This window comes from Anabrus simplex, chromosome 3, assembly GCF_040414725.1.
Source record: "Anabrus simplex isolate iqAnaSimp1 chromosome 3, ASM4041472v1, whole genome shotgun sequence".
Classification (NCBI taxonomy): Eukaryota; Metazoa; Arthropoda; class Insecta; order Orthoptera; family Tettigoniidae; genus Anabrus; species Anabrus simplex.
Window position 1 is genome coordinate 279,252,998 of NC_090267.1, and position 24,287 is coordinate 279,277,284.

Here is a 24,287-nt window from a genome sequence, read left to right on the forward strand (position 1 = left end):
ACATGGCAGCAACTGGAAAGGTAAAGAGAATAAATAACAAAGTTCTCAAATTTTCATTTATTTTTTCAAATTTTAATTGTCAACTTTCTCAAATTTTCCAGATTCCAATTAAAAATGGAAACATGTACTCTTGTTTTTAAATGTATGTCAATGATCTTAGTTATTTATTTTACTTCTTTCTTCTTAAAAAACCTGTAAAAAGGTACATTTTAATTTTTTTATTTCATTTAATAATAATAATAATAATAATAATAATAATAATAATAATAATAATAATAATAATAATAATAATAATGCTATTTGCTTTACGTCCCACTAATTACTCTTTTATGGTTTTCAGAGACGCCGAGGTGCCAAAATTTAGTCCCGCAGGAGTTCTTTTACGTGCCGGTAAATCTACCGACATGAGGCTGGCATATTTGAGCACCTTGAAATACCACCTGACTGAGCCAGGATCGAACCTGCCACGTTGGGGTCAGAAGGCCAGCGCCTCAACCGTCTGAGCCACTCAGCCTGGCTTTATTTAATAGTGACCGGTTAAAACTGCTTTGGTTGTTTTAATATATGGTAGTAAAATTGTTTAAAATAATAAAACTGCCTTATTATTTACACTTTACTTCAAATTAAAATTAGGCATGCAATGAAAATGAAAAGGGGGCGATAGGTGTTAGTCAAACTCCAGAAAGGGGAAATGGGCCACAAAAGGTTGGGAACCACTGCTGTAGTATATTTTAGTTGATGTAACAACTACAAAAGAAGCATTACCTTCAAGAACTACTGCAACGTTTGTTACTGCTGTTTGCGTCAGGTTCATATGCATCATGCTAATTAATTACCAGACTACTTTGAGATGTGGCTGTATTACAAGGGTACAACATAGCAGAGGCAGAATTTTTCTAACAGAACATGTCTACTTAGAGAGTAACGTATATTACAATAAAAGGACTACCAGTACACTATTTTAAAAAAACCATACAAGTACATATTTAATGTTCAAATCTTCAACAAACATCACTCAATAATTCAACAAACTTTTTAAAACACAGAAAAATAGAATTCATCTGATTTACTGAGGCATTCACCCCAACACTATAATTATACTCTTTCACTGATTACTCAAAATATCCTTGTTCTTCCTTGGAACAACTAAATGTTCCTATCTGATAGAGTTATTGGCAGATGTAATAATAACTTGAGGACAAGAAATTTCTCGAATTGTGACTCTGACAGGTTTTTTGGAAGATGGAGCAACATCATCAGAAAATCGAAGTGTTTTGAGGGGCATATTTTCCTTCAGTGGTGGAGTTACTGGTTTCCTAGCTTCATCTTCAAGGTTGTGGTTTTCTTTAGGAGACAAAACCTCTGCAAGAAAAAAAAACAGAACAGAAAGTCATTCACACATACCAAAGAAACATGTTTGCATGCTTTCGATACTATGAGAGAGCTTCTGACTGAGTAACACACAGTATAGTGGTGAACTCATTTAGAGAACGGGAGATGATGACTAAGACTTGAGAATTATTGAGATATGACATTGGAAAAATAAATGGAATAGCAAACACATACAAGAAATTAATGTAATGCAGTAATTCTTATACAAAATTTAAATGATTATCTTGTAATATTAAACATAATTAACCCACGAAGACTCACTCAGTACACGATTTAGGATGTATGCATCGTTTTAAAGACCATGATTACATTTAAGTGAAATATCACTTTAAAATTAATTGAATGTTTGTTTGTTGCTTTCTACTATGTTCTTGTTTAGTTTTGTTTTGGGACTTCTTTTAATGCGTTTCTCATACCTTACTGAATTATATAGTTTTTATTTGCCACCAGAATATACAACATAATAATACAACATAACAAAACACGATAATGAGCTTTTGGGCTTTTGCCATGTCACAAAACAAGGCAAAATTCTTTACGTTTTGCAGAAAACTTTACTCCATTTCTTCAGAAGAAAATCTTGTCTGTTCATGAGCAAGACTTCTCTACTAATGAACGTTTGAATTTAAGAATGCTTTACCGCTGGTCTATAGTAAATGGTACTCTTGTTTGTCACTAGACGGCTTACTGTGCAGTATCATTCCGAGTTGGAGGTGATGACACCATCTTAGCTCCAATTAAGATGTTCCTTAATGGTATTGGCTTTACATCCCACTAACTACTTCTATAGTTTTCGGAGACGCTGAAGTGCTGGATTTAAGTCCCGCAGGAGTTCTTTCACATGCCAGTAAATCTAGTGACATGGGGCTGACTATTTGAACTCCTTCAAATACCACCGGACTGAGCCAGGGTTGAACTTGCCAAGTTGAGGTCAGAAGGCCAGTGCTTCAATCGTCTGAGCCACTCAACCTGTTCATCAACTCATTCCATCATATGTGCGTTGGGAAGTAAACAACAAGGTCATCAGATGAATGAGGGGCGGAAGAGGTAGAAATAAATAAAATAAAATTAAAATATCTTGTCGTAGCAGGCAGAGAGGTGTTACTCTGACATGGTGTGTCCCAAGTGGCAGGAAAGAGGGTCTTCACTGGCTTGCCGGTGGACTTGAAAAAAATAAAACAGCTCTTGCAGACCAAACACACAACAACGTCTGTGGGTGCTCCACACAAGGTTGACTACCTTTGAAAGACAAACATGGCTTTTAAGGAGAAATCCACTGCCTGGCAATAGCCAAGACTGACAGAAGATCAAAATGTACACTGAAAACAGGATAGATAAATAAAATAGCAATGCACAATATAAATTCCATCATACAACCAGGGAAACTCAAAATTTTGACAGACGAAAAGAACTGCAAAGGGATTCTAATAACCGGAGTTCAAGAAATGAGAAACACTGATCAGGAACCGATGGAATCACAAGGATATAGAATTTACAAGGGAATACCATGAAAAAAAAAAAGTAATAAAGCAAATGTCCACAATTTGCAACAAGATTTGTGGTCATTCTCAAAATAATTGAGTCCATAATAGACTTCAAAACACAATCTCCCAGGCTCGCAACACTAACTATAAACAATAATAAATACCCATGCCCGAATTAATTATTAAAAAATAATAATAATAAAGAACACAGAAGAGGTGGATGGAATTTGGGAGTTCCTAGATCAGATGACGACAAACATAAATAAAAATCACACCAACATTTTAATTGGAGACTTAAATGGCCATTTACAAAGGGAAAAGCAAAGTGGCCAGCACAAAGAAGAACAAAGGGAATGGCATAAAACTTGTGGAATTCTGCAGAAACTATGAGATGATCTCAAAGTCAATATACTCAAGACAAGTCCAAATAAGTTCAAAACTTGGAAACATCCAGACCAAAAAAAAAAGGAGAACGGCAACTGGATCCTGTCTGTATGGATAAGAATTACCACAGGGAAATCGACAATGTGAAAGACCAGAGAGGGGCAGATACTGGATCAGATTAATACTTGATAAAAGTAAAAATAAAATTCACCCCATTACAAAGAAAACATCCCATACAAAAAAGAAAACCTGCGACCCTTATAAACAGATAACAAGGAATACAAATAACAAACTAGGAGTCTACAAGTAACATAATCTAGAGGAAATAATTTTACATCTGAAACAAATAGCTGAACAGGTAGCCCCAATAATTCCAAGGAAAAACACTAATGGTGAAACGATGAATATCATAAAAAATGTTAAAAATAGACACCAAGCCTGGTTAAGGTATCAGAGTTAAAAAACAGAGGAATCACACTTGGAAGTCACAATACAAAGAAAGGTAACAAAAAAAAATTAATAATAAAAATAATAAGGAGGGTTAAACACCAATACCAAAAAGATATACTTCTAAAGATAAAAACAAACTTAAGAGATTACTACAAAATATTTAGCAAACTACAAATATATGATCCTCCAACATTAATGTTAAAAGAATAGCAATAGAAAAAATACAGAAATTTTAGCAGAAACATTTAACAAATTACTAAATTGCGAAGATCCCCCAGAACTACTTCAAAAAAACACAAACCCAAATAAAACACCAGCAGAAAATATAAACCCACCCACAATCCATGAAGTCTACAAAGCTTTGAAAGAGCTCAAAAAGTACAAAGCAAGTGGAGAAGATCAAACATTTGCAGAACTTTGGAAATATGCAGCAGAACCAGTGAAAATATCAGTACACGAATGCATAGCAAAAATCTGGAACAAAGAAGAACTACAAAACATTGGACTACAGCTATAATACATTCATTATATAAAAAAGAAAAAATCAAGACAACTATAGAGGATTTTTACTTTTGGATTGCACATATAAAGTAATGTCAAGAATTCTGTACATTCGTTGTAAAGATCAATTTGAACTGGAACTAGGGGAATACTAAGGACGATTTAGGCCCTGGAGAAGTTGCCCAAAACAGGTAATCACATTAACCCTAGAACGCAAACCCTTGTAATTTTTACGATGCATACTTGGCAACACGGCTCTAACACAAACCCTCGTAATTTTTACGATGCATACTTGGCAACACGGCTCTATCTGCTAGGATTTTAGCGCCACGTTACTGTCCTACTCAGTAGCTTCCTACAATACCGCAAGCTTTGTCAGTGTGCGTGCATTGTTAGACTGAGTATGTTGATTTCAAATTAAAGACTTGTGTCGTAAAATTTACGACGATTTGCGACTACATATGCTACGCTTAACAAGGTAAGTTCTGTAACAAAGTTACAGGACAGCACTATTCTGAATGAAGTAAGTATTTAGAACAACGGAACTTGTCATACACATACTGGTAAGTAACGCGTGCCGTTATTGTTATTGCAGATGATTATTATACCAGGAGATAACCCGAATTTCCGAGAAAAGGTTGTGTCATTGATTTTTGAAAAAAGAGGAAGAGTGTGGTTCGTGTTATGATTCTAGTTCTGATGAAGAGGTTGATAATGTACAGACGATGACATAACACTGACAGATAGAGATGAAGAAGATAAACCAGCACGGAATACGGAAATAATCCTAAGCAGTCATGACTCCCCTGTCACTGTGCAACGAGGCCGTAAGCGCAGAAGACTTGAATCTGAGAAGTCCACGAGTTCAACATCTGAAAATGAAGACTACCAAGATGTTTACTCCCCACTGAGAAATGTAAATATCGTGATTGCTCCTAGGAAGATTCTAAAAGGAAGGAATGGTCATCGCTGGTCTGCAAAACCTGCCAGTCGGTCATGAAGTCGCACTCCAAGCAGAAACATAACACACTTTGTTCAGACCCCTATTGGATTCATTTTCTTTGTTCATCACAGATAGTATAATAAACACAACAGTAGTCCACACAAATGAAGAAATAATTAGAAAGAGGTTGAGGTAAAAGTCATCAACACACACAAAACCATACTTGCATGGAAGAAGTAAAGGCACTCCTTGGAATCTTTGTACTAACTGCAGCTTTGAAAAATAATCACCTGTCAGTCCAAGAAATGTTCAATACAGATTTGTGTGGTACTAGGTACAAAGCCACCCTGAGTTCGGAGAGGTTTGAATTCCTAGTATCGTGCTTGCGGTTTGACGACAAGGAAACTCGTCAGGTAAGGAGGGAAAGTGATTATTTTGCATCAATACGTGAAATCTGGGAACAGTTTGTTCACAATTGCAGAACGTGCTATAAATCAGACCCATTTGTAAGAGTGGATGTGCAACTGTTAGGTTTTTGTGGAAGACGCCCTTTCCGCATGTATATCCCGATTAAGCCCAACAAATACAGCATCAAAATAGTAATGGCCTCTGACACAAAGACCAAGTACGTGAAAGATGCTATGCCTTACCTAGGCAAATATACAAAGACAGATGGAATGCCTCTCGGGGAATTCTATGTCAAGGAACTGACCAAGACTCTACGAGGATCAAATAGAAATGTCACAGTAGATAACGGGTTTACCTCAGTAAAGCTTGCAGATGATCTTTTAAAGGACAAACTGACGTTAATGGGTAATATTCGCAACAATAAACCTGATATACCACCAGAACTACTGTCGACAAGAAAGAGAAATGTTGACACATCTATGTTTTGCTTTGACGGTGATAAAACTCTGGTTTCATTCAAAGCAAAGCCAAATAAGGTAGTTGTTTTATTGTCCACTGCTCATGACCAACCTACTCTCAGTGACACTAGCCATAAACCACACATTGTAGAGGATTACAATGCAACTAAGTATGGAGTGGATGCTCATGATCAAAAGTGCAATTGCTATTGTTGTAGACGGAAAACCAGGCGGTAGTCACTGTGTGTATTTTATGGAATGCTGAATAGCAAATGTGTGAATTTGTGGGTTATCTACTGTAACAATAATGAGCGTCAAGGTGGCCGCAACTTGCCGAGAAAAGACTTTCTCATACGTCTAAGTGAAGAACTCGCCAAGCCATGGATGTCGAAGAGACTGGAAACACCAAGCTTACAACCACATCTACAAGAAATTATGCAGGGTATTCTAAGTGATAGTTCATCTACCCAACATAAAGGATTGGTTATTACTGGCAAGAGAACTATTTGTCACATGTGTCCTGCTCAGAAAAGGCGAATGATGACAAAATACTGCAGCAAATGTCACCGCGCGTATTGCAAGGAACATAGAGCAAATCTTTGCACTAACTGCTGTAAATGAGACACCAGGGACTTGAAAAACTAGGAGTTAACACTCTGTAAAATAACTTACATGTTAATACAGGCTTCTTATATTACTTTTTGTGTGCAGTTACATTTTATCATCATGGAAATAAATAGTCGTAAATTTTACGAGGGTTTGTGTTTATATATTACCAAATTAGGGTTTGTGTTCTGGGGATAAAATTAGTAATGGATGTCTACAAAAGAAGGTGAAAACCACAAATCATACCCTATGTAGATTTCAAAAAAGCTGATGGTTATATCCATAGATCTTCAATGACGAAGATACTAAGGAATTTTGGACTTCATCCCAAATTAATAAAAATTATAAAATTAACTAACAAACACCAAATCCAAAGAAAATTTCAGAGAAGAAATATTTGACCCATTTGCGATTAAAGCAGGGTTAAGACAGGGAGATGGTTTGTCGCCCTTACTTTCATCTCTGCTCTAGAATTCATTGGGGTAATCACATAAATATCATTGTAAATAAAGGGTACAGATCTCCGCACTTGGTTATGAGGGTATTTAGGGGTTGTTGTAAGGATGTAACTGAACTGGAATATGAACTGTCGCACAACTCTACCGTGTTGTTGAAGATCGAAGAACACTGTCAAGTACTGATCGCCAACGTCCGGGAGAGTGGGCAAGGCATATAGAAGAAGAGAGAATAAGTAAGGATGTGAAGGAGAGGGCATATAAGTCTCTGATAAGACCCCAAATAGAGTACGGTTCCAGTGTATGGGATCCTCACCAGGATTACTTGATTCAAGAACTGGAAAAAAACCAAAGAAAAGCAGCTCGATTTGCTCTGGGCGATTTCCGACAAAATAATAGTGTAAGAAGTTATATTAATAAAACCACCTTTCCAATACACAATAGTCCTTTATATTTAGGATAAAACCATTTAATTACAAGTAGGACATATTTCGCTCAATCTTAGTGAGCATCATCAGCTATAGATAACATAATCCATGGTGGGTCAGGGCCCTGATCCTGGTATATATAACGAAAATACGTCTAATATACATTGATAAAATATGAATTTTAACAATTTAAAAATAATCAATAAGATTATATTATGTCTATTAAAACAAATATTGATAATTAAAATGTAAGTGTAATGAATGACAGGAAATGTTACTATAGTATGTAGTGATTAAATGTTCGTATAAATCAATGACCATAATAATCTTCGCTCAATTGGTTGAAAAAAGAACTGCACTGATGATAAAACGTCGTCTGGATCTGCGTAAATAACCTTATGGGACTTCCTCGTGTTGTGTTTCAAACATTATTATATTTTGTGTAGTAGTGATAATATTGGGCTTCAAATGGAGAACTACTGATCTCTTAGGTAAAATAATATAAATCGGGTGTATCCTGTAAAAAAGGAAGAATAGTATGTGTGTCAGTTGCTGGAATTTAAAGGCTGTACTACTGTAAGGAAATAATAACAGAAGGCGCTTACCCGTGTGTTAATTGATGGGAGATTAGTCCCTTGGTTGTTTACTGAGGTTTGATGGTCACTGACTTGCTGCTACGTGTGTTGTATGAATGCGAACGTCGAGACGGGGAAGATAGCGGGAAGGGGAAGGGAGGCGGGACATTACGCGGGTTGTCGGCCAATGGAGGGGATGCAGTGCTAGGAGGCGTAGGTGTGACTACTGTTGCTGTTGTTACTACAGGAGGATTGAAAGCATGTTTATAATGGAAAATCTTCGTGAAATTTTTAGCATTGATTCCAAAGTTAGCAATTAAATTGGAGATTTGCTCAATTATGGGGCTATTAATGTCCAAGACGTCATTTAAATTACTATTTTTATTAAAGTACTGGTCCAAGGAAATGTAAGCATTTTCATACCCGGTCATTAGACCGCTTTTATTTACGTATTTGATCGATAGTACTGAAATTATGCCATGTCCCTCATATGAATACTCATGGCGGAATGCTTTTTGTGTTTCAAGGCATTATAATGTTCTAAATACCTTATTCTAAAGCTACGGCCAGTTTGCCCTATATAAGAAAAGTTGCACTGTGTGCATCCGAGTCTATATATTCCCGAGTTTGAGAATCTATCGTAAATTGTATTAACAGAATTGGAATTGAAAAAATATTACGGTTGGTGTTGCGGGTCCGGTACGCAGTGTTAATACTGTGCCTTTTTAATGGTTGAGTGACATTGTGAATAGTTGGGTTGGTGGGTTGGTGAAAGTAAAAATAGCGAAATTTGTTTTTTTGGTTTTGTTTTTTCGGGAACTAATGTAGTTTTACTCTTTGATCTAATTTTACCTATGATTCTGGTGATCATATCAGGTTTAAAACCATTCATCATGGCTAATTCTTTGATGAAATGTAGTTCTTTTTCTCAATTAGCATTAGAAAGAGGAATGTTCATGGCCCTGTGAATCAAGCTGTAAAATGCAGCCTGCTTATGGGAGTGGGGGTGCAAGCATTCGCTTTTTATTGTTATAGGAGCGGCAGATGGTTTCCTGTAAATCTGGTAAATGAACTTTATCTCCACACACACTATCGTAATCAACAGACTACTTGTTGATACACTCTCCATTTCTTTGTACACATTTTTCCCACCGTTTTGCAAGCTCAGAAATGTCCCTGTAACAAAAGTCCATTCCAGCAGCCAGCAGAAATTGATGCACTGCCTTTTCTATTTCTCTATGTGCTCCATTTTCTCGTATAACATTGGCCTTGCATCTGTTCCTTCACTAAACTGGAATGATGACATATGGTGTCATTCGAGACTGTAGCCAGGCTGTGGCAGAACTTTAAACCTCATTTTTCCAATATCCTCCTGAATAAATTTGGCAGAGTGTGAGAGCGGCATTATTCTGTTGAAGAACGATTTTATTTTCCAGGTATTTATGGCAAAATGCACGATGGTTTCCCTGGGTGCAAGAAATTCAACCATGATGCACCCCTCTCCATCCCAGAAAATGGCGAAGACTGCACTTACTTGGATTACTTTTTGGTTGGCAGATTCCAAAAAACAAAATAATTTAACAGAACATAGCAGGTTAAGTAAAACGGAGATTGAAGAATTTATCAAATTGTTAGCACATACATTAGAGAACAATTATTTTGGGTTTAATAACAAAATATACAAACAGGAGAAGGGGTAGGGTATGGGTTCCCCAGTGTCAGATATGCTGGCAAATATTAACATGGACTATTTGGAATCTAATAAGATAATTGAGAAAATTATAAAGAATTAATCAAATGGATGAGATACGTGAATGATGTTTTCATTACTGTAGATGAACAGAAAATAGGTCCAGTAGAAATATTAAAAAGGGTGAACGAAATAGACAAAGAATCAAATTTAAAATGAAGTCAGAGGAAGGAGGATCGCTGATCTATGTAGACGTCAAAATAACAGGGAATTAGAGTACCAGGTTTTAGAAAAGAAATTACTACTAGTACTATTATTAGGAATTATTCCAACCATCCAGGGCAGCAGAAGAAGGCGACGTTTTACAGTACGATTAGCAGGGCCCTTAAATTCCCCTTAAAAAGACAAGCTTTCGAAAAAGAAATGAAGAAATGAAAAGAAATGAATACAATATATGAGATCGCTAATAGAAAAGAAATATGTAGACAAAAAAAGAGTTAGTAAATAAGCACAGCCCAACTTTGGAAAAAGAAAAGAAAGAAAGGAAGAATGTGGTGGTAATAACATTCCACGACAGACACTTTTCTTCTTTTCTACCGCTTTTCCCACACATGTGGGATTGTGGGTGTAAACTGTGTTGCATATATGAATTTGGCCCTGTTTTACGGCCGGATGCCCTTCCTGACGCCAACCCTGTATTATAACCTACCAATGGTGTCCAGATCAGTTATAGAGCCATTGAAGTTTGTGGTAAAGAAGAGGTCAACGAAAATGACATGGAAGTATATGTCCAACCGTTATACATCCAACTGTGTCGGTCAGCCGAGGTAACTCGCTCATTTGAATAGGAAATTTTGATGGAAATAGGACGAAGACATAAATTTATAAGCTCAAAACCTCGTGGTCATCAGATAATTATATTCAGAAAAACATCATCTAGTGAATAAGTGAAAACCAGTAAATGAAAGATCACATGTCTGCGGGAGAATAAAGCAAGTCTTATATGTGACATTCAGGTCCAGCAATGGCATGTACGGCAGAAGCCATGGTTTGAAAGATGCAAGTTCAGTGATCAAGAAGGCATTGATGAAACAATTGATTGTACACGTCAAGATTATATAAGTGGATGGTTAAGCGTGTTCCTTTGCACGATTTATTAATTAAGAGAGTGACGTTGTCTTAGAAAAATTCCTCAAATGTCAAAAACAGATGGCAAGGAAATTATAAACTAGAGATCTTATTAGAAATTATAAAATGCAAACCAATGTTATTGTTGTAATATTTAAATAGGATTCTGTCTTGTATGAACAATGATATTGTAAAAATTGAGATTTGAGGTCGAGAGAAAGAACTGCTAGGTACATTTAAGAAGGAAGCTAGCTGAAATTGTAAGACTTGAGAAATTATTGTGAGAGGAATATGGAAGGAAATCGTAGTAATAATAATAATAATAATAATAATAATAATAATAATAATAATAATAATAATAATAATAAGATCTAGCATTTAATATAAGAAACAAGGGGAGTGTTTTAGGATTAACATCAAGATATTGTGCGTTATATATCGTTGTACTAATTCCGACTGTACAAGTTTCAGGTCAGAATGCCCACGAAGGTGGAAGATTATTACTGTAATGCCATAATCAAATCAACCACGAGGGCTTGAACAGGATTAGTGTCCTGACAGGCCTGGAACTATGGTGAAACAAAATAACATTAAAAATTCAGCCCGATGAGAAGATGGAGACAAGCTACAAGAATCCATCAACGATAAGTATCCCAAGATGTTGTCTTTTCACTATTTTGTCATGTAGAATGCATAGCGGTAGTGCAGATTTTTCTTTTATTTGTCAAGAGGTGACATAATTAAGATAAAACTTGAGTAACATAATGTGATCATCATAAATATTCAATGATATCCATAATTGCAATTAAGTTTTCAATAAGGAGATATTGGAATTATTTGTCCCATGCAATATTCAACTCATAAAAGCACGCATTCGTCTTAATTATTCTGGGATGTCTTTAATATCGTTTGTGAATGTAGGAAATATTTTCCTCATAATTGAAATCACATACGAGTTACTGCGTAGATAATTCTTATGAGGTGATGTGATTCAAGTGTCAATTTAATGTCTTCTTATATGATAATTTTCATGTATGAGTGTGATTTGTGTAAGATGCAAGTATTTCATCAGGTTAATACTAGGATGATTATAACACGTTTTTGATGACGAGATGGTTCTTCGGATAGAAATGCTTGTGATTTGTTGAAAATAAGCATTACGGGAGTGTAGTGCGGTCTTCGAGAGTTTCAATGAATTTAAGGTTGAGAATGATTAATTAAGATGTTCATCATGTGAAGTTGAAGTGGCACCAGAAATAGACAAGCGATGAAATGTCGTATGGCTTTTAGTGCCGGGATATCCCAGGACGGGTTTGGCTCGCCAGGTGCAGGTCTTTCTATTTGACGTCCGTAGGCGACCTGCACGTCGTGATGAGGATGAAATGATGATGAAGACGACACATACACCCAGCCCCTGTGCTACTGGAATTAACCAATTAAGGTTAAAATCCCCGACCCGGCCGGGAATCGAACCCGGGACCCTCTGAACCGAAGATCAGTACAATGAACGTCCAGCCAAAGAGTCGGACAGACAAGCGATAAGATTTGATGATAGGTTCTTTTAAATAATGTTCCGAAGATTATAAGTATTGAAACGCGTGTACGGTCATCAAAATATTAATCTATGGCATGGTGAAGATGCAAATGTTACATATTTGAATGGATAATCACTGATAGAGGATTTTCAACAGTAAATGACATTAATATGAAGATAATGGGATGTCTCATACTTGAGTAATGTTTATGTCACCTGAAGCAGTGTATGATTAGTATTTATTTAAGTAGCTGCTTTATAGTATGGATTTTTGTAGACAGTAGTAGATCTTCGTAATTTTTCAGGAGAATCTCTGTGTAACCAGATGCTGTTGGATTGTTTCCAAGTCTTCTTATTTATTAATGATGGTATCAGTTAAATGTTTTGTATTTTAGGTGCGGTGGATATGAGTTTTCCAGGAGACGCTGTTCCTGCTCTGATTTAATTTATTTGTTGGAATTAGTTGCAATGTCTCTGAATAGTATGTGATTACGTTATTAACAAGTGACAGTGTTGAATATAGGTTAGTAGGGATACTCAAGTTGTTAGATAGTTAATTCATGCGATGAGTCATAACATTGATGGAATACAGAAAGATAAAATCTTGGACTAATGAGTGACAAATACAAGTGAAAATACTACTTTAATTCTATGATTGGCAGACATTGAAAAAAAATAGTAAAATATTTTAATGTGTCATGATAAATAAGCCTTCAGCAAGTTCTGTGTTGGATTTGTTACAAGTCAAGTTTGAATTTAAATTAGTTTATTTGCCAACATGTGATTGATGATATTATGATTCAAACATAGAAAGCATGCAATGTCGATTCCATTCTTATTTTCCAATCATGTTGTAATGTAAATATTACTGTTATTTTATTTCTATTTACATCTGACTAATTAAATTGGAATATCCTTCCAAGAAACTAAGACTCTCGCTATTTTCATTTTGTTGAATTAAGAATTAGAATAGCCTTACATGGTTAAGTGGAATGAATTCTTGCTACAGTAATAAGAGCGTAATGTTAAGTCAAAAATGAGATCTAACCGGTGTTCGTCAAATGTCCATGCCCATGAGTGGAGACTCATGTAACTCCGCTGACACCAGCCGAGGCACACTTACACTATCTGCGAACCCCTATTAAATCGACCCACGGGCGGTTATAATATGGAGGGATGTATCCCTATTGCGTGTTTCTGTGGTGGTTGGTAGTGCAGAGTGTTGCACAACAGACACTCATGTTGGTTTAACAAAAATGGCACTGACATTGCGTTTAAGACAAACAATAATAAGAGATTTTGTTCAATTCACATAAAGTTAATAGGTCTAGTAAGTTCAACAAATCGGGAGTAAATTGCATCAAGTGCCAAAATTCTGGAAAGCAATATATATGACAATCAGGTGGGAGTTTGGAGACTAGATACAAGGAGCACATGAATGCAATAAGACACAAAATGTTCTCAGCAATGGGCGAACACATGGAGAAGTATAGTCATGATTTTATGGAATAGATAAAGGCATGGAAATACAGCACATGACAACGAAAGGAAATTAATGGATGCTCTAGAGAAAATATGTATATATGATGACCAGAGAAGCAATAATGAGAATAATTTTAATTAACCACTGAATGAAGAAAAAGGCCATGTACAAATTAGCGTACAATCATATAAGGAAGAAAGAAGAGAAAGAGACAGCAAAAGAAATAGTTCCAGTAATTGACACGTTTCCCCTCCCGTCCCCTACATTACATAACCGGCAGCATAGCGTCCAAGTAGCAGCTGTTCTTGTAAGGTTAATGGAAACAAGCACAGGAGCAAGGACATATTTGTTTAAATCAGACAAGTGTAATTTTGTTATAATTTTGACAAATTTGGTACCAGCTGAAAGTGAGGTAACAAAAATTTTCACTACTCATCTGAGTTGTCGTCTTTTTTGTAAAAATGTCTCTAAAGTTGTTTTGGTGGATGTTTATTTCAAAGTAACTTGACAGTTAAAAATGGGTTGCATGGTCGGATGAGATTAAGATGAGAAAAATTCCAGTTTATATGAAAGGTCTTAGACCTTCAGCAGTAAGTCAGTTGACAATTTTGGAATAAATTTTACAAATAAGATATTTGAATTACAGATTGAGAAATTTCAATATAATGTTTTTCTTTTTTTAGGTGTAAATAAGGATTTAAGGAAAGGAGAAGTTTTCAAGAACAGAGCAGACAGCCTTTCAAATTTTAGTATGTAGTAACTTAATGGGCTTTTTCAGTTTGTCATTTTTCAATTTTAAATTTTACTAAATGACATAGTAAGGATAAGTGAATATTTTAGACACAAAAGGGATCTTTTAACATTTTCAATATTTTATGTATAATTTATCTTATTGATGACTGTATTGGCAAATTTGTCAAGTCCAAGGATTTTTGTTTGATGTTTTGCACTGCTGAGAAAGGGAGCAGATGAGCTCTTGAAACATGTATGGGAGGTAATATAATAAAATATGAAGTACTGACAAGACGGGAAAGTGTTTTCATAGACTGAATGTAAGTCAATACAGACAAAACTGAACCATAACAGTTAAAATAATCAATTCTTTAATGATGCTGGCTCTTTCTATGTTGCGTTCGGTGGAGGCAGTTCGTACCTGAGCACTGAAATCCCTAATTTTCATAGGTTCTCTTCATCAATGATGTCTTCCAGTTTTTCTGAAAAGTTTGTTTTTTGTCTTCACAGCAACACTGTTGGGGAGCACAGACTCGAACAACAGTTAACCTAATTCCTATTTCTCCTCGTGGAGCAATGGACATCCAGGAAAGCTCTCCATTCTGTACGTTCTGCATCCTGGTCTTTTACATCAATCCATGTTTTCCCATTTCCCATCATTTCCTCTCTGTTTGCCTCTACGTGTTTCTAGGTCTTACACCCTTCCTCCTTCCTCGAAGACCGACCTGTCAATTGCTTTGTCCTGTTTTCTTAATGTGTGTCCTATTTATCTCTACTTTCTCTTCCTTATTTCCACATCACTGGGTTTCTGGTTGGTTTCCTCCCACAGGTTTTTGTTTGTGATCACTTCAGGCCATCTTATATTGACGATATGCCGCAGACAGCAAGTAGGTGTGTGATATTTGTTCAGTGACCTCCCATGAATCACAGCTGTAAAGAAAAATTGACTTCACATGGTACTGGAAAGTTGGATCTTGTTTTTTAACACGGATATGTTTTTGGGCTGGGGGTCCATATGCAACTAGCATCAGCAAAAAAACCAACACTGAAACCAGGCAACCAGAGTATGTCAAATGGATGGAAGAACAATGCCATTTTGATGGACAGAAAGGCATGCTTTTGGAAGATGTTGATGTTAAACATACTACACCCATAAAGAGAGGCTGTAAACAAAGCACCCCCCCCCCCCCACATGGCACTACAGCCCTTGAAGGGCCTTGGCCTACCAAGTGACCGCTGCTCGGCCCAAAGGCTTGCAGATTACAAGGTGTCATATGGTCAGCACGACGAATCCTCTCGGCCGTTATTCTTGGCTTTCTAGACCGGGGACGCTATCTCACCATCAGATAGCTCCTCAATTGTAATCACATAGGCTGAATGGACCTCAAACCAGCCCTCAGGTCCACGTAAAATTCCCTGACCTGGCTGGGAATCAAACCCGGGACCTCCAGGTAAGAGACAGGCACGCTACCCCTACACCATGGACCCGGCAAATAAAGCAACAGTGCATAATTTTTAACAGGAAAACATTAATTAAAATTCTGAACACTGTGGAAGGAAGACAAAATGATTTCTTTTTTCGATTTATCGGAATTCTTTACCTCCCCAGTTGGTGGAGTGAAAGGATGCAATAAATATCTCGTGCATGTCACAAGGGGAACAACCAAAGAAATAGTACTTGTTCTCTCGTCTTCTGAGCCCCAAAACACATCCGTGATTCTATGTTTCTCCGTGTGATGCAAAAATTTACGTACGTCTTTATCGTGAGAAGTTGCTCTTCTTCCAAATGGAATATGATAAAACGAATGAGCTATTTGCTTTCTGGATTAGAGCCTTGACGTCTTCCTCTGAGCTACCAGTCTTTATCATTGTGCTCCCTAAGTATACAAAAGAACTAACTTCCTCTATTTGCTTGCCAGATAAGGTGAGCTGGTTATTTGCAGTACCACTGATTCTCATCTCCTTTGTCATTGCACCATTTATTTTAAGCCCAGCAGCTGCTGCTTCTTGTTCTAACTCCATAGGTTCCCCTTCATATCTTCAAATTTCTTGCACAGTAAGTAGCTGTCATCAGCAAAGTCCAGATCTTAAAAAAAGCTGAGTTTCTCTGACTGTATACCTCTACTTTTCCCCTCCACTGCCTTCCTCAAAACTCGGTCCAACATGAGTGAGAACAATGTAGGAGAGGATGTAGGCTAACCTTGGTGAACACCTGAGCTGATTGTGATAGGCTCACTTATGTTTTCTTCGTGGACGATTTGACATTTGTATCCATCATACATCTCACCAATTATGTTGGAGATTTTATTTGGAATGCCGAATTCATAGAGCATATTCCACACTGCATTCCAGTTCACAAAATAAAATATTTAAAAATCTACAAAGGTGAAATATAGTGGGCTCTGCCATTTTACACTTTGTTCCAGAATGATGCAAAGAATGGTTATGAGAGTGATAAAACTGCGATTTTTGTGGAATCCAACTTGTTCTTTGCGCAATTTGCAATCAAATGTGTTCTTGACTCAATTGAGGATTATTCCTGATGGTAATTTGCAGGGGATGGAAAACAGTGTGATACCTCTCCAGTTGTTGCAATCCGCATTTCACCTTTCTTTGGGATCTTTACAAATACTCCTCTTTTCAATTCTCTTTGTAATTTCTCTTCCAGCCATACCTTTAAAAATTTGGCTTCAGTAGGCTGACCGAGATTTCAGTATCGACTTTGAGAATGTCTGGGGAAATGTTATTGACTACTGGTGCCTTTCCGTTGCTCAGATGGTTTAGTGCTGTTCACATATCTGCACTAGTTGGACAATGCAACAGGATATCTGTTGCTTGCTAAACCAGCTTCTGATCTCAGATTTCTTAGATCTTCTAGGTTTTTTTGCTACTTGCTTTTTACGTCGCACCGACACAGATAGGTCTTATGGCGACGATGGAACAGGGAAGGGCTAGGAGTGGGAAGGAAGCGGTCGTGGCCTTAATTAAGGTACAGCCCCAGCATTTGCCTGGTGTGAAAATGGGAAACCACAGAAAACCATCTTCAGGGCTGCCGACAGTGGGATTCGAACCTACTATCTCCCGAATACTGGCCGCACTTAAGCGCCTGCAGCTATCGAGCTCGGTCTTCTAGGTTTAATAATATCCCAGAAACTTACAGATAGCCAGTCATTCCTTCTTTTATTATTCTCGATAGCCTTGCACTGCTTCGCATGTATCAAGCAGAACATTCTTTGTCTTATCCCATACTGTTTCGATGTCTGAATCTGTTCTGAAGGTAGTGCCCCAAAGCAGTTTCTGAGTTCTAGGCAGAGTTGTTCTTTTTTTTTAATATTTTTTTTTTATCATCCTCAAATTTCTCAATCTGAATTGTCTGTTGGGTTTTTCAAATTTTCTGTGAGCTGCCATTATTTTCAGATGGAATTCTGCAAGCATAAGGTGATAATCACTATCGACATCCACTTGTCTCTTGTTCCTCAAGTGATAAGTGTCAGAAGCTCCTCCTTATGGCAATGTGGTCTATCTGGTTTTTGGTACTGTTGTCAGGAGATACCTATGAAATTTTATGGCAATGTTTATGAGGAAATATAGTGCCGTCTATAACCAAGTCATAATTTGAACAGAAGTTGGTGAAAATTTCTCTGTTTTCATCTCCTTCCCCAAGTCCGTGAACACCCAACTCTTACTCCAATCCTTCATTACTTAATCCAACTTTGGCGTTCAAATCACCCACAACTATAATAATATCCTTCTTACTTGTTCCCTTAATCATTTCATTAAAGATTTTGTAGAACTCCTCTTTTGATCCGAGATTAGAGACCTCTGTAGGTGCATAGCACTAGAAGATGGTTTTATTGCGAATATTACTTTGGAACCGAGCTGCCATGAGCAGTTCAGATACTGGTTACAAGTTGATCAGTCTCCAATTTGCTTGTTTGCTTAATATAAGTCCTACACTATCTCTGCGCTCAGCAACAACTCTTGTTCTTCCAGAACAGAGGAACGTGAGGCCTTCGGGCGTTTGTACTTTCCCAAAGTCAAACCGCCTAATCTCACTCAATCCGAGGATGTCTAATCTATAAAGGATCATTTCTCGTACAACCTGCCTCAATCTACTGCTCCCTCCCAAGGTTCTGACACCCCAGAATCCAATTCTAGCTTTCTGTTTTGTGTTAAAAGTCATTTAACTGTATGGCATCCTTTCCTTTCAGGTTCTTTAAAAGGGTTAATTTAAGCCGTGCAAGTTATTAGTTTACAGCCTCCTGAGTGTTGTAGTGTGGTTACCACCTTAGGGTCTTGACATATGCCGCAATGTATTTAGTAGTACAACAAGAATGATTGACATCCTGACTACCACTACTACTACTACTACTACTACTACTACTACTACTACCCAACACTGACACTGGTTAATGTTTCTTCTTTTAGGCACAGACTGGCTTTCATTAATCTCTCACTGATGAAGGTGACCCCTGAGATACTATTTATGTCCTTATGAAGGATGAAACCAACACCATTCCTTGCCACTAATTGCTCCAACTGCAACATAATTTATATCCATTCCATAACACTTTCATGTTGCAGCCTTTCATTTAGACTGAGGATATGAATGTGTCTGCGCCTCATTGAATCCATGATCTCGTTGGATTTCCCTGTTAGGGTTACGATATTCAAGGTTCTAATCCCAAGCCGATTACTATGACCCTTGGAGGATCTTTGGACATAAGATCGTTATTAGTTCCAAGAGCAGCTGAGGCATGATCTACATTCTGAGGCTCGGGCTCATTTTAACTCTGAAAGCAACACTTTTTCAATTCTTTTCTGTTGGCTTGCTAGGCCTATCACACAATTTAATTTTCTGTTGGGAATTACCCCCCCTGGCCTTTGAACATCCCTCTTTACCACAAGGCAGTTGTGTCCTCAAATTAACCCTAAGGAAGATGGGTTGCCTCATCCACCATCTACACCGTACAAAAGAACTACTTCCCCACCATAGATAGCCTTTAAGGTTTTCACCCGTAACCCAGGGTATCGGATCCGCAGGACTGAGTCTCCACATGAACTTAGCTATCCTACCAATGTAGCCTACTGAAGTGGAGGATGCCCACCCCCTGCAATGTGAATGTGCCAAACAAAAAATAAAGTGTGGAATAGTGAAATTACCCTAACACTCTTGACCCAGTTTAAAGTTGTGTATGATTCCACAACCAAAGGAAATTTGAAATTTGAAAATGTATGTATGTATGTTTAGTCCTCAGCCCAAAGGCTGGTTGGATCCTCAACAGCTCCGCCATCAGCTGTCATAGATGGCCTAGGCATCACTGAAGAGGCGTACTAGGGAAATGAGGAGTGAGGTAGTTTCCCGTTGCTTTCCTCACCGAGCCAGAAGTTGCTATTACATATCGGTCTGCCAAGCCCACTGAAATCCATGCACTAACTGACCCTATGAGCAACATTTTCACACCATTCATAGCAGGGACTGGCTGCATAAGGAATGGCATTACTAACATCGCTCATACCTCAGTCACTTTCACTTTGTCAAAGCCAAGGATAAGACAGAGACAGTTCAATGAAAGTAACAGTATTGCTCTAGCCCATACCAGAAGACATAGTGCACTGTAAACACTACGTCCTGCCAGCAAAGGCACAATTTGAAAATATATATCAGAATCCATCAAAATATTAAAATCAAGTGCCTTGTGTCATTCCACATATTTTACACAGTGCAATTAAGTTTTGTGGCATCTGTTACAAGATGACTAACACTGATGTTGGCAACTTGCTATCATTCAATTCATTGTTTGGGAATATTCAAAGAATGAATACCACAAGAATACCATGTGCTTATATAAAAAGAAGACTAACAGGCAAAATCTGTTTGGACATACAATATTGGAGAAGGCTTGTCTGCAATCATCCTAACCAGCATGGTATAAGAGCTCAATGATGATGATGATGATGATGATGATGATGATGAAACTCTTCTAAAATGGGCTCTAGTATTGCACTCTAGCTTCATGATGTTAGGGTCATGGGAGAGAAGGGTAATACCTCTGTAATTTTTACTTATCATCCTATTCCCCTTCTTGAAGATAGGAACTAACACCACTTTCGTTCAATCTTCAGGTACTTGTTATAATAACGGCATGTGGCCTCCAAAGAGACTTCGTGCAGGTCTTTCAAGTTGACACTGTATATATAATAAGGTAGAAAAGGGTCCACCTATTCAATACACATGTGTTAAAAATTATACAAACTATATCATCAAGCAAACATCACAGGGACTAGTTTCAACCTTATATTACAAAGTCATCCTCAGCCATTACATTAACCATAAATTGGCATATTACTGAATAATAAACACTGAAACACAAAACATTTAGAATATGAAATGAAATAAAATACTTTAAAATACAGAGGCCTAGATGACAATTATTAAAATATTCAGAATAAAACCATTGTCTGACCATTCTTTGCTTTGGTATATTCTTGTATAAATATGGTAAAATCGTCTAGTAGAATGAAGCTATGTCAATGTGTACCATGAAATACAACAAATTAAATTCTTGATGTGTTATCGTATGAGTTATTATTTGTAGGGTATAATGTTTAATAATATTGTTATGCTGGCTGAGAGGGACATCTATAACACTGGATCTGTGAACTAAAATGGCCTGGAAGAAAGGCTTGTGTGGTTGTCAGTACGGATCAAATATATTGGTCAGAATAGATGTCTGAAAGAAAGAGAATCAACTACAGTTCTATGAAGATTAGAAAAGAAAAAGAACCAATGTCATATAGGACTCACCCCCTCCCCCCCTTGCACAGTTTCATATGTGTCTCATAACTCCAGTAACATGCATCACACTGAGCAAAATATAGGAGCGAAGGCTATCAGTGGGAATGTGGGCTAAGGGCGGGGAAGTCGGTGGAGGGAAGCAGGAGGGGAATGGAGGGACGATGGGAGGCTAGTATGGCAGTTAGGGTTTTTATTCTTACTGGATTTATATTTATTATAAATTGGGATAATTACATCAAATGAGATAACCAATAACAATAATGCTTCTATTTTTTTTTTACAAAATAATCAACATAATTCTCTTATATTCTGGGGTTTACAAACTCAAATGTAATAACTGTGAGGCTTCTTATATTGGCCAGACAGGCAGAAGTTCCACAACGCATTATTCAGAACATGTCAATGCAACAAAGCATAATTGATTTTCTGCATGGGTCAACATACAGTATGTCTGATTTTAATCACAAATTTATATCTACTGGACAAGATATGAACATCCTAAAGGTCACTGACAAAGGTGCCTTGCTCAACATCCTTGGAAATTGTTTCAATTCATTTGGAACAATATTCCAATCCAAATTACAACCTTAATGATATTTCAGAATAACCAAACATCTTATTTGACATAATTACCCATTCCCCTTGTTTCCCTGCACCGAACCCCGACTTCCGTAACCCACATTCCCACCGATAGCCTTCGCTCCTATATTGTGCTCAGTGTGGTGTATATTACTGGAGTCATAAGACATGCATGAAGCTGTGCAAGTGGGCTGAGCCTCAAAAAACATAGGTTTTTTCTCTTCTTTTCTTCATAGAACTGTAGTTGCTTCTCTCTCTCTCTCTTTCTGTTTCTAACAGACATCTATTCTAACCAATATATCTGATCCATATTGAGCAAAGTGTGAATAAAAAGTCTTTCTTTTGCAAAACGTCATGACATATGGACAATCAATGTCTTGCAGCTTGCCAGAATTTTAAAATCACCAATGTCTAGCATCAAAACGCTTCTCCCGAATGTATCAGAATTGAAGTGGCTGATCATTACGATGCAAGTTCTGTGCAACTAGAGTTCCAGCAGAGCACATCTACTGCCCCACTGGTGTAAAATTATATGGAACTCAAGAATGTGAATACTGATAATCCTGGTGATGGTGGTGGTGGTTCTCCAGTGCTGTCATGAATCTATATGATACAAATAGAGATTTAACTTTTGCCCGTAATTTTGATGTTGACCTCTTTCCATATGTATGTTACTTCTTACATTATAGACCTATTGTACATCAACTTTTTCTTCAAGATGTTTAGCATTAAGAAATAAAGTGTTACAAATAAAAATATCCAACCTGCACTATTTGGATATTTTATTTTGATAATCCCTATCATACGGTACATATTCTATGTCAAAACTTGCAGTCATGACTCTCACATAGCCCCATTCCAATTATTTTAATGATAAAAGACTACGCATAATATTTTTTTAAACATCAATAAGAAAGTTCACAGAAAAAAGTTGTAACTACTTTCATAGAAAACAACGTGTTGTGATACTTCTAATGTCTACTCAACTAAAATTCTTGGAAGACTTTACCCTCTGCGCAGATTATTAATAGCACATGCTATGGCCTGCAGACCATCACTAAGTCCGATTGCAACAGCCTCTGTGAGGCGCTCTTGGCTCTCTACGCAGTACTGGTTGAAATGAAAGATTTCCTCATCCAGAGCAAAGCGTCTCTCACCAAGTTCCAACCTCTTTTCTTCAAAACTAAGTCGTTTCCCTTCATTATTTGCAGCTTGTTTTGCTGCTTCTGCTTGTAACTTCACAGCATATGCAATAATCTTCTCCACGTCTGTAAAGATTTTGTTCCTTTCTTTCATCCATCTACACAATGTCATACAAATATTAACCCTCAATGTCACGCAGCCATTTTTGCCATATTTGGCCTTGAAGGAAATCCAATGGACTCTCTGAAGAATATTTACAAAATTTATCTTGGAATACCTGAAGCAACTCCAAAGAAGATGAGACTTTCCTCTCTATCTTAAAATCAGACCTTCCAATCTAGAATTTCCAAACCATTCTGTTTCATATAATATAGATCTGCAGTAGTTTTAAGTAAAAACTTAACTTCATGATACAGAATTATGGCCAATGTGTCTGACAGTTGGGTTCAATGCTGGAGATACAACATGAGGAGGATATTGAGGAATGTTGTGTATTTGAATCAAACTCTTGGTCTCCCAATTCATACTCTTTGTTTCAAGACTTAACTTATTTGTTCAAAAGTTATCTTAAACATATGAAGTCTCCAAACTTCCTATAATCCATTTCTTCCATCTTCACGAGTTTAATGATTCCTGAAATAAAATTCAATCCTCCGCATCATCCACATCAAATACAGCATTAAGAAATAAAGACAGTAAGAAGCACAGTGTCTTTGATTTACTTTAAAATATGTTATCAGGTTCACCTACAAAGGCATGCTTATCACATCTAAAATTATGAGCAATATGAAGAGCATTTAATTGGGACATTTTGAATTTCTGATTTTTCCTTTCTCAATTACTGGCTACAGCCAGTCCGCAGATTTAAATTATCATTGTCTGGCTCCATGGCTAAATGGTCAGCAAGCTGGCCTTTGGTCACAGGGGTCCCAAGTTCGATTCCCGGCAGAGTCGGGAATTTTAACCATAATTGGTTAATTCTGCTAGCACGGGGGCTGGGCGTATGTGTCATCTTCATTATCATTTCATCCTCATCATGACACACAGGTCCCTACGGGCGTCAAATCAGGCGAGCCAAACTTGTCCTTGGACACTGCCGGCACTAAAAGCCATAT

The 24,287-nt window shown here is 37.2% G+C and overlaps 1 protein-coding gene across 1 annotated transcript in view; it reads right to left on the bottom strand.

Moving 5' to 3' along the window:
- Positions 1 to 580: 580 nt before the first annotated feature.
- Positions 581 to 24,287, bottom strand: part of LOC136867226 (protein Spindly) — a 177,659-nt gene continuing 153,952 nt past the window's right edge. Inside the window, exon 9 of the mRNA XM_067144366.2 lies at positions 581 to 1,362. Coding sequence (XP_067000467.2) covers positions 1,157 to 1,362 — 206 coding nt within the window. The 3' untranslated portion in view covers positions 581 to 1,156. The remainder of the gene's footprint in view (positions 1,363 to 24,287) is intronic.